Source organism: Gymnodraco acuticeps, unplaced genomic scaffold (assembly GCF_902827175.1).
Source record: "Gymnodraco acuticeps unplaced genomic scaffold, fGymAcu1.1, whole genome shotgun sequence".
NCBI classification, from domain to species: Eukaryota; Metazoa; Chordata; class Actinopteri; order Perciformes; family Bathydraconidae; genus Gymnodraco; species Gymnodraco acuticeps.
The window spans coordinates 1,071,090-1,084,194 of NW_022990016.1; the positions used below are offsets into that span (position 1 = coordinate 1,071,090).

Consider the following 13,105-nt stretch of genomic DNA (forward strand, 5'->3'; position numbering starts at 1 on the left):
GGGTTGGTGGTGGTTATTGTTTTTCCTTAAGACCTTGAGTTTGTGATTAAAGTTCTCGATCCAGCTTTTGACTTTGTGTTAACTTGGCACAAATCTAATACTAAGCTTTATCATGGGACATCCACTTCTGCAAACCAGATCCAGGTCTTAACTAAAAGCAGCCTCAGCAAACTAATATTCACTCCGTTAGTTAAAGTCATTGTATGTTAATGACTAAACTGGTCAAGTTGGAAATCATTTTACTACTTTATACTGATTGGTAGGATTAATGGGTGCTCAAATTAATTATTACTTAGGAACCATTGTGTTGTATTGGGGACATACTGTAGGCTGTGAACGGTTTATTATGAAATATTTCCTAAATAATTACGTCATTGCTAATTATGTAACATGTCTTTTACGACTCCTTAGATGATGTTACTCCTCAGATTTATCTTTGATCCTCAGATTAGGAATCACTAGCTAACCTATAGGCTAATTTTGGGTTTTGAATGTTAAAGCTTAATCTGAAGACTATAGTAACCATATATGAAATTAAAGTAGTGGAGTAAAAATATTCCTCCCTGAAATCCAGTAGATATTGAGTATAAAAAAGGTAAGTAGCAAAGTCATAAATAAATATATCAAAATCTGAAAATATTGGGGTTACATTACAGTTACTCCCATTTCAGAATGTATATACTGTTCTATATATATTTAACTTAAAGTAAAACAGAAAAAAAGATAGAAAAATGTATGATTTAATCAACAACATGATGGAACAAATACAAATAATAAATATGTACAAATATAGGAACTATTATATACAGCAAAGAAAGTGAATTATAATACTAGTGCTGAAGCAACATTTATAATTAAGTGTATTTAAATGCAAGCATAAATAATAATATTGAGAGAAAATGTACAGTATGTAAAAATGTAATGTATTTATTAATCCAACACTAAAGCAGACTGTTATACGGATTGATTACTTTGAGTGTGGCACAGATGATTTATTATTATAATATAATTGTATTCAACTGTTAAGTCAGCATTGCATAAATTAAACATCACTAAAATGATCGAAACATTGGCCAAGCTGGATTTGAGCCTAAAACAAATGGGCAGTGGTGAAATGTAATTAATTACATGAATTCTTGTACTAACTACAATTTTCAGGCATTTTTTTTACTGCGTGTTCATAAGCTAATACCAAATATAAATCAACTGATAAATAAATATTATAAATAATTCCACATTATATCATAATATCATAACATCATATCAGCAGCAGTATAAAAAGTACTTACAATAAGTGCCACCATTATCAGCTACAATGAACACATTATGACATAATTGAACACAACCCAGTAATTAAATATATGATTCTGAAATAGGCCATTACTCTGAAAAAGTTATTTTAAAGTATATGTTGATACCAATATTGGATTGTATGGATTTGAATGCAGGATTTATACTTGAACTAGAGTATTTTTTTCAACAATATTGCATTGTTTCTTCTCTGGGCTACTTTATCCACCAATGCATACAGATAATAATTGGAGATATCAGACAGTTGTCAGTTATTTTATCATTCTGAAAAAGTGTATTGCTTCTAAATGTACTTCCCCATGTTTGTCAGAAGGGGTCGCTGTACAGCTGCTCTCTGTTGTGAAATATCCTTGAGTTACGAAAGCTAGCACCATGGATGTATAAAGGACTCACACGTGAAGTTGTAAACAAACGAGCGGCCATAGTCAGATCTCGGTACTAGTATGAGGGTCCCTTACTTTCCCCTGGTGGTGTTGGCCAGCGTCCTGTGTCTGAGTCACAGCTACACACTGCGGAGCTCCGTGTCCTGGGTCGTCTCCTCCAACGACGTGGTGGAGGAAGCGGACCTGTCGGAGGAAGAGGTCGCCCCGGCGCTGCTGGTGGACGGAGCCGGGCTGTGGAAGCAGGCTTACCCGGCCTCTAACGTCCTGGGAGACGGCGTGGAGAGCCCCCGGGAGCTGGCCGAGCCGGAGACCGACAATGTGGCGCAGCTGTCCTCCTCTCGGCTGTTCTCATACCGGCTGGAGAAGGTGCAGCAGGCCGGGAGCAGCAGCGGGCCTCCCCCGCACCAAGAGACGGCCAGGACGGCCAGATATATAGCCCACAACAGCGACTGGGGTCATTTGGCCACCATTTCGACTCAGGACAAGGTACACAGGGGGATTTGTCTCAAGTCATTGCTAACATTAACCAATGTTTTACCGTATTTAAACTACGTTTAGTTAAGCAATATGCTACAAAAATATTGTTATAATAAACTTAAGTGAAAGTAGAGTTAGGGTTGTAGAAAACGTTTTACAAGTAAATGAGGTCCATATCTACATTTACTCAAGTAGACTACTGAGTACCAGAGTGTAGGAATACTCTGTTATGGGTGAAAGTCCTGCAATCAATTGTATTCCATTCCATTTCTGTTATATTTGACTATTATTTTAAAATTATTTTTAATATTTTTCTTGTTCTCTATCTGTGTTTTTAATTGTTGTTTTACTTTTATGTATGCACCATGACATCAAATCAAATTCCTCCTACATGTCAACCTACCTGGTAATAAACTTGTTTCTGATTCTGATCAAAGTTTTATTTAAGTAAAAGTACAAAACTATTAGCTTCAAGATAGGCTACTTAAAGTACCACAAGTAAAAGTTCCAGATTGGCATATTTCAGAATAATATTATATGTTTTGATTGTAATCATTGATTAATTTAAGTGTTATCATAGCTTGTAAAGGGGCAGCTAATTTGATTAACTTTGTTTACTTTTTGTTGTTGTGAAAGTAACTCCAGGTCTAACTCAAGTCTTATTTAAGAGTTGATTATATCTCACACCATTAATCACAATCTGTTTATTATAATAAAGGGTAAATAAAGGGTGAGGGTAGAGTGAGTGTTGTAGCAAGAGTTTTGCAAGTACTGAGGTCGTAGAGGGCAAATACATGTACTCAAGTATACCCAGATACATTTTGAAGAGCTTTTCTTGAATATTTCTATTGTAATTAGCACTTCTACTTCTCAATATAATATTTTACTCGACTACTTGTAGATGACATATGTGGTAACTTTCAGGTTTAAATGCAACATTCAAATCAACTAAACAGTATGTTAACAACCTGGTATTAGCTCTTCTTTTACCAGCTGCAACATAAGTTAAATATAAAATATAATGAAGAATTGTTATATATGTCAAGCCCTAAAACACCTTACATGTGTTTTAGTTATGTGGCTGATCTGTTGGAGCAGTTCAGTTGTGCAAGGCTATGCTGTGATATATGAAAGGTCACTATGTGTACCCATGACAATGATACAGTTTGAACTTGTCTAACAAAAACATTGAGAAGAAAGCCCTGAGTTTTTTTCAAATCTTGCACAAAGCATGGAACAAAACATAAACTGTCAGGAACTAGGGGGCTCCATACTTTTAACATACTAAAGAGATTATTATGCATAATGTTGCTACAGTAAACCCGGGCGCTGTACAATAGCTGCCCACTGCTCCTACTAGACTCCTGGTACTAGGATGGGTTAAATGCAGAGGCCAAATTTCACTGTGTGTGCCGTGTGCTCTGCATGTGTGACCATTAAAGAGGGGTTTAATCCGATTCTATTCTATTAATACAGGAATACTTTGTTTAAGTGTTTGTACATTGAGTTACTAAGTAAAGGATCTGAGTACTTCTTCCACTACAACTCGGGTCATATGAGTCCATGTCGCTCTAAATTGTGTAACCAAAATGTTTCTTATTTTGATTAAGCATGTTCTATTTCTTACTGAGTTTAAATGTTGTTTAAGGTCGTCTATGATATTCCTGTGGTGAAATACTGAACCTTATATTTATTCAGTAATATCTAGGCCAAAAATAATTGAAATGTATGTGCTCAAAGTTAAGACATGCTCAAGGTCCAAAAATATTTGGTTGATATAAAGTAATCATTTATTTATCATATCATGAGGACATGACCCAGGGCGCCGTTCAGAATGGCAGCACACTGCTCCTAACACTAGGATGGGTCAAATGCAGAGAAACAATTTCCCCACGGGGATTAATAAAGTATATCAATGACCCTCATTGGCAGCCACAGCTTGGTAACCACCAACCAATCTCTAATGTGCTCAATTCTTTTTTTCAAATCGCTTTCAAGCAATGTGTTATAATTGGTAATCTCCTACTGTTTTGCACAGATCAAAGGTCTTCCATTCGGGAACATCTTCTCAGTGAGTGATGGACCGGGGGACAACAGCACTGGAGCCGTATATTTTTACGTTACTCCGATGGACAACACTGTGTCCGACCTGAGAAATAACCCCTTCGCTTCTCTCACATTCTCAGAGGCTGAGGGAGAATTCTGCAGGTAAGCCCCAACTTAGTAATACACCTAATAGTTTGCTAAATCCTCCTAAGGCAGAAATTAACTTGTGGGCCCCCATTAACTCCCAGTTATTTCCCTAATGTAGGCATTATACACAATTTGTTCCTGCTTAAATACCAACTGCCCCCAAGGTTTGTTGGGTGGTTATTTGATTAACAAATTAGGAAACAAAGCACATCATTTACATAATGAAGGTCCTAAAACGTTTTATTCTAGAAAAAAGGTATTTCAGTTTCAGATAAAGGAAAAAGTACCGTAAGCACTTTTGACAGTTTCAGGTTCATCACAATAAGATGCTATATTACCATTTGGAAAATGATAGGATATTCGCCTACATCACAAAGCCTGCCTCATAATTACAACTTGAACCGATTAATGAGCCTGTGATCAATATATGATGATTTCATTTGTTCATTTAACACAATTTGTTACATTTATATCTGCTTTCTTTCAAAAATAAATGCATATTCTAAAGATGATTTATATCGATGATATTGGATAAATGATCATTGAATTGACACATGGATCAGGAATGATGGATCTTTACACACCTATTTGAAATTGAGCTTTAGTATCTGCTTTGTTGGCCCTTTCTGTTGCCACTAAGAGGCTCAGAAAAACGATAACCCCTATTGAGTGTTTTAATGACAACATGGTGTTCTGTGTCTCAAGGCAAATGGTGTATGATCCAGAAGATCCAAGATGTGCTCGACTCACTCTAACCGGCAAGATGGTGGATGTGGCACCAGAGGAGCTTGTGTTTGCAAAGGAGGCAATGTTCTCAAGGTAACTTGGATGGGCCAATCCAATACTATCCAAAATCACAGGATTGGATATCTAGAAAGCAAAATCCTATGCAGTCCCTTAACCTTGACATCTTCATTTTATGTCCAGTATTTAAAGGTAGAGTTGTTATTTATCTGTTATGATAAGTATTTAGATGTTATTGTTTTGCACATAGTTGCGCTTTGAATTAATATAAATGTTTGAATGGTGCTGAACAATCAAATGCTGCTAAAAGTTCTGTTGGTGAACATTTTGAAAAAGTAGCAGCAGTATTGAGTCATGTTGAACGGTATGTTTCTTCCTTAAGCGAGGTCAAATATATGTATTTTTAAAGTTTAAATATGATTTTTTTTTAAGATGAATAGTTTTAAGTGCATCCTTATAAATATATGATTATATCATATGCAGTTAAAGGGGCTAAATAATGGCAGATACTCAGGTAATCCTAAATACATGTTGGCTACATTCAGCCTAGAAATGTGGGAAAACAACACAATTGTGCCCGTTTTGGCTGCTATCTTCATGTGTGGCTCTTTATGTTTTAGACATCCTGTGATGGCAAAGTGGCCAGTGGGACACAATTGGTTCTTCATGAAGCTGGAGCTGATCCAGGTCTGGCTGCAGGACTGGGTCGGAGGCATATCACTCATTCCCCTGGAGGACTATTTTAAAGCTACACCTTTCTGAGAACATACATCCCTCTGCATCATCAGATACACAAATTAGTACAGCTGTGTTCACACTACAAATATCACTTTATAAGGGGCAAGAAGTCCCAAAGCAGCAATGTGCCATATTCTTACTTTTTTTTTCTTACTTATTTTTCTCTTTTGCCCCTTAACTTGACCCATCACACAAAATCAGTTTTTTGTTTGGTGTGTGAATGTATTTCAAGTCATTAAGCTAGTTCAATTCAATGGTCAAAATGTCCCAGCTGGGGAAAAAAGTGAAATGTAATTGAATATATTCTCTATAAGCACTGATTACTATTTTATGGGTGTGCATTAAAACAATGATGCTGTTTGAAATAAATGAATCTTAGCACACGCAATTGTGACTGTTCAAGAATTAACTCTGATCCTACATAAGCAAAATATGAAGTTTTGATACTATGTGCATATAGATAAAGCATCACAGCCTATCAATAGTGTTTTCTATCTCATAACTTGAAAATGTTTTACAATGTAGTTCTGCATGCATGCTAAAATATGAGAGAAACAATTATTGTTGGCAACAAATATCGAATTTGGTGAAGTTAGCTTGGACAATTCACTAGCTGTGGCAGTAGTACAATAACAATTTATAGGAATTCATATTTTGAGTGTTATCTCCCAACACTTGTTACCAGAAATAATGTTTTTAAATGACAATCCTTGTATTTAAATGTGAAGATGAGGGGTAATACATGATAGGGCTGTGTTCTTAATGTAGATTTGCCAGTGGTTTTAAACATGCCAGATGAAGAGGATAATGCAAATTAATAGATTAGAATAGAATCCTTTGTCATTATACAGGTATACAATGAGATGAAGCTACTCCTTTTTTTAAGGTGCCATCAAAAATACAAAAACCAACAAGAGACGTACAACATTCAGAAGGAGACAACATACAAACAGCAAGCATTCATACTTCAATATTCAGATACAATTCTAAATGACATGTAGATGAATGAGGTTAAAGGTCTGGCCGCTAGATGACGCGCTTTATACCTCTCAAATTAAGAGTCACTGCTCTCTTACATTTTAGGTATTTCAAACTAGGATGTTGTTACCGCTGAAGAAGGGGAAGAACCTCCACCTTTTCAGAATTATTTTTAAACGACTCGAAAACAGCCCATGGCACTGTTATATTTGTATGCGGATTAAAAAAGCGTCCATTTCGAGTTGCCCAACAATTCACGTATTGCACCACAGGTAGGCTACACTTGTTTTATTTTGAAAGTCACCACCGGAAGACCAGCTGTCACTGGTCTCTTGACAGAAAGACGTTAGGTTATTACAAAAAACGACATGTTTTAAAAGCAGTAAGAAGGCATGAATTATATTAATTAACTGTGAAACCAACTCGGAAAAAAAAGTGAACTAGTCCCTGTTTTCCTTTCATTCTAAAACAGGAAGCTAAATTCACTCTACTGATTAAACTGAGGTGAAAGTGAATATAGTTTCACCTTTAAAAGCAAAGAAGAGCTATCCTCTTATAATACGATGGTTCTAGTGCTCTATCGGCTCAATCAGTTTTAGAAACAATTGACAATTTATCGTTTTCCTCTCGCTGTCGTAACTTTCTTAACTGCTTGTCTTGCCAATAATCACGTGATGACGTCACGTAGCTCATCCGTTAATTTGCCGTTATGTCCGTTAAATATATGATGACAAGTATGGAAGCCACATTTCGCCAATTTGATATAAATAATAATAATGTACATTATATAGTTAGAAACGTAACTTTAAATATTGGCTTACTATCACAAAATGACTAATTATCAGTAAATACTGGATATGTTAAATAAATTACTATAGAGCAAAAATAACGAGTTGATATTTCAAAACAGTGCATTTTCTGATTTAGTATCAGAAAATAATTATGTAGTATCTCAAACTAAATAGAAAATAGAAGAGACAAGTCCTTACTTTGGGAACATTTCAATATTTAGAGTTTCTCATTCTTTTAAGAAAGTTTCGGACAATTTTTTGTTTCTCTGCAAAGTGAGTTTTAATTTTTAAAGTTATTCTTTTGAGATAGATATACTAACTTTCATATTATGCAATACAAAGCCACTATTATTAGGCTTGTTTGAGACGCGTTGCGGCTCGCCTCGAAAGTAGACGAGAATAGCCGATCGCAGCCGGGGGAGGTCTCAAAAAGCTCGCCTGAAGTCGGACAGCTCGGAGTCGGCTTCTTCATCTTCTTCTTCTTCTCTCGGCTTTTTGGGGGATTGCAAACAACTTTAAGGTGCATACTGCTGCCTCCGAAGTCGGCTTGACTCGGTTTGCATTTATAAAGAATGCACAAATGTGTTTAATAGTTAATGTCAGATATGTACTAAGTAAATACATTTGTTCCTGCTCAAGATTAGATTAAACTTTATTGTTATTGCACATATTACAGGTACTGAGAGAACGAAATGCAGTTTAGTTTCTAACCAGGAGTGCAACAAGCAGTAAAGTGAAAAGTAATGTACACAATCTACAGAATAAAAATATAGAATTAATTGAAGGATGAATATGGAGGGGGGTGCTAGCCCTCTCAGCACCACCCCTTCCCGCGTCCATGCTCGTTGTATACTTTTATTTTACTGAATATGTAGAGATTTGTTTACATTACATTCAAAATATCAACATGAAACAACATGTCACTTTCTCCCAAAAAAAACCAACATATTTCTGAGTGTTATAATTAAGATGTAGCTGCTTTTATTTGTCTAGATTCATCTGTTGCCAGTTGTCACGGAATCAACGTGATTTGGGGCGTTTCCTTTCGGAGCCCCACGTCACAGCGCGAGCAGCCTATCCCGGAGGACTAACCGTCACACACTCGAAATGCCTCCTGCCTGTAACTTGTAGCTAACGTCTGCCTGCATTTAAATAACATACAATGGCTAGTATCAGTAGCTAGATTGTATCTTAACCACCATGTAAACTGTCTCATCACGGAAGGCAGTAGACTAAGGAGGTAGTAGGACGATACAGGAGGAGCCAGTTTGACAGCCCTCCGAAAAAAAACGACCCGAGAAGACGCTACCCAAGCACCCGTCTCTGCCCGGTCAACTGGAGCGTTTCGTTAACCGTTTAACACCCCCATATGCCGGCGCCTACGCCCGTCTTCACACCCTCACGCCGGAAAATAAGCAGGGAGGGCGGCTACGGCAACTTAGCAGCCGAGGAGAGGCACCGCTGAAATGAAATGAGGCTCAGAAATGGAACTGTGGCCACTGCGATTATTTTCTTCACGTCGTTCCTCAGCCTGTCCTGGTACTCAGCGTGGCAGAATGGCAAAGGTAGGCTTGTCTTATGTCATTGCAGTTATCACATAGGGTGTAATTTGTGTACATTTTTTTTTAGTAAGGCCTCGTTAACAAACTGGTAGACCAAAAGCTGACGTGGGTCCACCAGCACCAGCAGCAGCAGCAGCATGCCATAGGACAGCAGGTGTTACCTCAGAAGTCATCCGGGTTTAAACCGCTAGATTTGTACTAAGAGCTACAATATTTCTTACATTGTCGTTGTGCACATGCATTACACAAGGGGCAGCTATTTATAATTGTTGGTCTCATTAATGTCATTCGTGTGCATTGTTTTGAAAAAGGGGTTTCTTCACCACTTGGGGTGTAAGACTAAGTACTCATACCTTTTACTTAAGTGAAAGTAGCAATAATATATTGTAAAAAATCTCTGTTACAAGTCCTGCATTCAAAATGTCACTCAAGTAAAAGGGACAAAGTATTGGCATACAAAAAATACAGTATGGTATATCTGATTTAAAAATATAATTTGTTTGTATTATGATTATTAATGTTGGACTTGGTAAGGGTGGGGATTATTTAAATTACTTTATATACTGCTGAGTATCATAACCTATACTAATACATAATGATTTATTGGATGATTTATATTCAGGATTATAAATCCATACCAGCAAAGTAGCTAGTAACTCAAATTTAAAAATAAATGTAGTGGAGTAAAAAGTAAAACATGGTCTCCAACATGTGGTAAGGTATAAGTATAAAGTAGAATAACATGAAAGTATTCAAGTGAAGTACAAGTACCTAAAAAATGGCACTTATTACAGTACTTGAGTAAGTTACATTCCAACACTGTAGCCTACCTAAGCGTCTTCACACTTTGACAGCATGGCAGATGATGTGGTCCATCTCTCATCTCCACTCTCTGCTATTCAACCTCCAACCAGTCAGCCATCATTTAGTATGTCAGCACCAGCTTAAAGGAACAGCACTTGCAACGCTTCGTAATAGTATCACCATTACATTTCCATTCAATTGGATTATTATCCATATTTCACTAATCTCTACATGTAAAAACATCTGGGCTATGGATAATTACACAAGTGTCCTTAGTTGCCAGGGTTAAACAAATCCATGTGGGAGGGTAATGGGCCTTACACTGACTTGTTATCAGCGGAGTGTAAATAATTGCAGCCTTTAGATAAATTCCAAGCCAAGGCTTCATGTTGTGATCACGGTGGAGCTTATCAGCTTGATGAAATATTTTCCTTTTAATAAGAGTCCAATGAGTCCCACTGCACTAGGCCATGGCTTGATGAAAGTGTGTGTGTGCTAAGCAAAGGTCAGGCGACGATGTCCTCTGTTCTGTGTGCTTCCCCTGTTGAAACAGTTCAGTATGTAGATATTAAAAGCAAACCCTTTTGTTAATTTTGTTGTCACAAGATACAAACTTAAAGGTCCCATGTCATGCTTTTCCGGTTATTACCCGTCCCCCCTTTTTAGCTTCTTTTTTTTGTATGCATGTAAACGGTCTGCAGAGTCACAAACCCTCAAAGTACACCCTGTTGCGAGTAAAACTCAAACACAGAAAATACCTGTCTATGCTGCCCCAGAACGCCTCGTTGGGAATTTCTCTTTTTCCATTGTTTACTTCTTGGATAGAGTGACGTATTTCGGATATAGTGACGTAACGTCCGCGGAGCCGTTACGTTTGGACCAATCCGCGGACTTCCTCACACACACACTCGGCATGACGTTGCGAGGCTCGCTGCTGCGAAGGAGCGGGACACTGTGAGCTAGCTCACTGGTGTGGGGTCGGCGACAGACACCGCGGTGTCTCGCTGTTTCGCAGACGGCCGCTGGGCTCACAGGGAGGGGGCAGGAGCTCCAACAAGCCGTGTAGGACAGAGAGTTAATACACATACTATACAGAGATGCTGTATGAGAAACCAATGAGAGTTTGGTAAATTGCACAATATACATTTATTTTAGTATACCTCAACAATGGAATTATGATCAGTAGAAATGGCCATGACATGGGACCTAACTTTGGCTCTCAAGTTTTCCGTAAGAACCCATTATCTGTACTTTACATTTTCTCTACAGTTGATGATATTGTAAGAAGGTGAAATGTAGAATTTTGTAAGCATTAAGATGTGCAGACTCTTTAATCTACTAATCATAAAGGAGAACAAAATTGAGAATACGGGCATTTAACTTGCATTTTGACCTCAATTTGTACGTATCAGGAGGATATAGAAGACCCTGACCCTAACTCTCAAGGAGGGTCAAAGGGCCGTTTTGACAGCAGCAGACGTTTTTGATTTGTGATAACAGGGTCACAGGTGGCAATAACTACATTAACAATGGCTGTTGTGATCAAGTGTCCCTGTAAGCCATGTGTGACAGTGAGCCATCATTCACAAGGGCCCTGAAACTGAAGCAAAAATGAAATTCATCCCCTATCAACTTTATTATTTACCCAATTGCTGTCCCTATGGTGACATGTCTAACGGCCCGTCCACACAGCGGCGTGCGTTGGAGCTTGCCGGCGGGGGGGGGGGGGGGCTGAAACTCGACCAACAACCAATCACATGAATATCCCGCCCCGGACACACAAGCACGCGGTTTGATTGGCTAGAGCTTGTACTGGCATATGATTCGATTGGCTGACGCTTCCGCCGTAGCTTCAAAAGTTGAACATTGCTCAACTTTTGCAGCGAGCAACGCTTTTGAAGCTACGCTTCGCTCCCACGATGCAGTTTGGCGAAGCGTGACGTCACCCCATTCAAAGTGAATGGGCAGAAGCGTTGAAGCTTCAACGCATGCCGCTGTGTGGACGGGCCGTAAGTCCTAAGTGAAAAAGGACACCATAGCTGCTAAAGAAGCAAATGCTTGCCTGTATGGTGGCTCAGAGAGCTCAACACACCTCTGCAACTTAAGAAAACTTAAGCAAATAAAGAAGACGCAAGCAAATGAAAGGAAAGAGGATTTCTCTCTATTGGATCAAATACTAAAAGACTGGGATCATGATCCTAATTGGGACATCCCTAACAAAACATGTTTTACTTGCATGCTGCCTTTTTGTTGACACAACACATTTTGTATTTAACTGGGCAGCACACAGTCTTGCTGCTGATACAATAAGACATCAAGTCATAACCCAGTTAACGGCACAAGGAAAGTGTCATTCGAATGCCAAAAACTATCTATTTGTAAAGGTCTAAATATCACTGTCTTTTTAGATAGTAAATGGAAGTAAAATACACATGGTTTGAGGGTCTTTTTAAACATCAATATATGGTTGTGTTAGACATATTCGTCATTTATTGTGTGGTTTAGTTAACTTGCAGTGATTCTGAATTTGTTTGTGTCCTTGTACTCATCTTGTTACTTCATGTCACATGAGTATTGACAATTTAGTAAACCGGCTTCTTAATTTGACTGTTTCTTTATTTTCAGAATGTCTTTCCTTAATGCCGGAAGTGTGTTGACAAACTAATTTGGTCTTGTGATGGCCACAGATATAAACAGCTCATTTTGTGCTCAAAAGATGCATTATTTGTGCACAATGCTTTTTTCACTCCTTTTGTAAAAGAGATCACATGTAACTCTCTTAAAGACTTCTGTCATCATAGGTCTGGTATACATGCAATTTATTAGCATGCTTGTAGAAAATTATTTAGTCACTTCAAGATGGCTGGAGCCTAGGGTTGCATATCGTTGACTTTTTAATGATACCGATACCACTGACCGTACCGATACTCAACCGATACATATCGTGATACTTTCATGTTGCATAAGGTAAAAATGTAATCCCGCATTACTCCCATGAAGCGCTTTACGATTAGTACTGAACAAACAATGAAAAACACGTTATCTATGAAGAAAACATCTTGTCAATGCAAAAAGAAAATAGCACCAGTATAATCAATATTCAACCTGAGATTCGACTGACCAG

General features: G+C 37.9%; 2 protein-coding genes across 2 annotated transcripts in view; both read left to right on the top strand.

Annotated features, from left to right (window-relative positions):
- Positions 1–1,673: 1,673 nt before the first annotated feature.
- creg2 (cellular repressor of E1A-stimulated genes 2) lies at positions 1,674–6,234 on the top strand. Its single transcript, XM_034213671.1, has 4 exons — positions 1,674–2,180; positions 4,210–4,379; positions 5,070–5,183; positions 5,729–6,234. The coding sequence occupies exons 1-4, from the start codon at positions 1,755–1,757 to the stop codon at positions 5,868–5,870; spliced, it is 852 nt and encodes a 283-aa protein (XP_034069562.1). The 5' UTR covers positions 1,674–1,754; the 3' UTR covers positions 5,871–6,234.
- Positions 6,235–8,695: 2,461 nt separating this feature from the next.
- mgat4a (alpha-1,3-mannosyl-glycoprotein 4-beta-N-acetylglucosaminyltransferase A) overlaps positions 8,696–13,105 on the top strand; it is a 40,106-nt gene continuing 35,696 nt past the window's right edge. Inside the window, exon 1 of the mRNA XM_034213737.1 lies at positions 8,696–9,180. Coding sequence (XP_034069628.1) covers positions 9,087–9,180 — 94 coding nt within the window. The 5' untranslated portion in view covers positions 8,696–9,086. The remainder of the gene's footprint in view (positions 9,181–13,105) is intronic.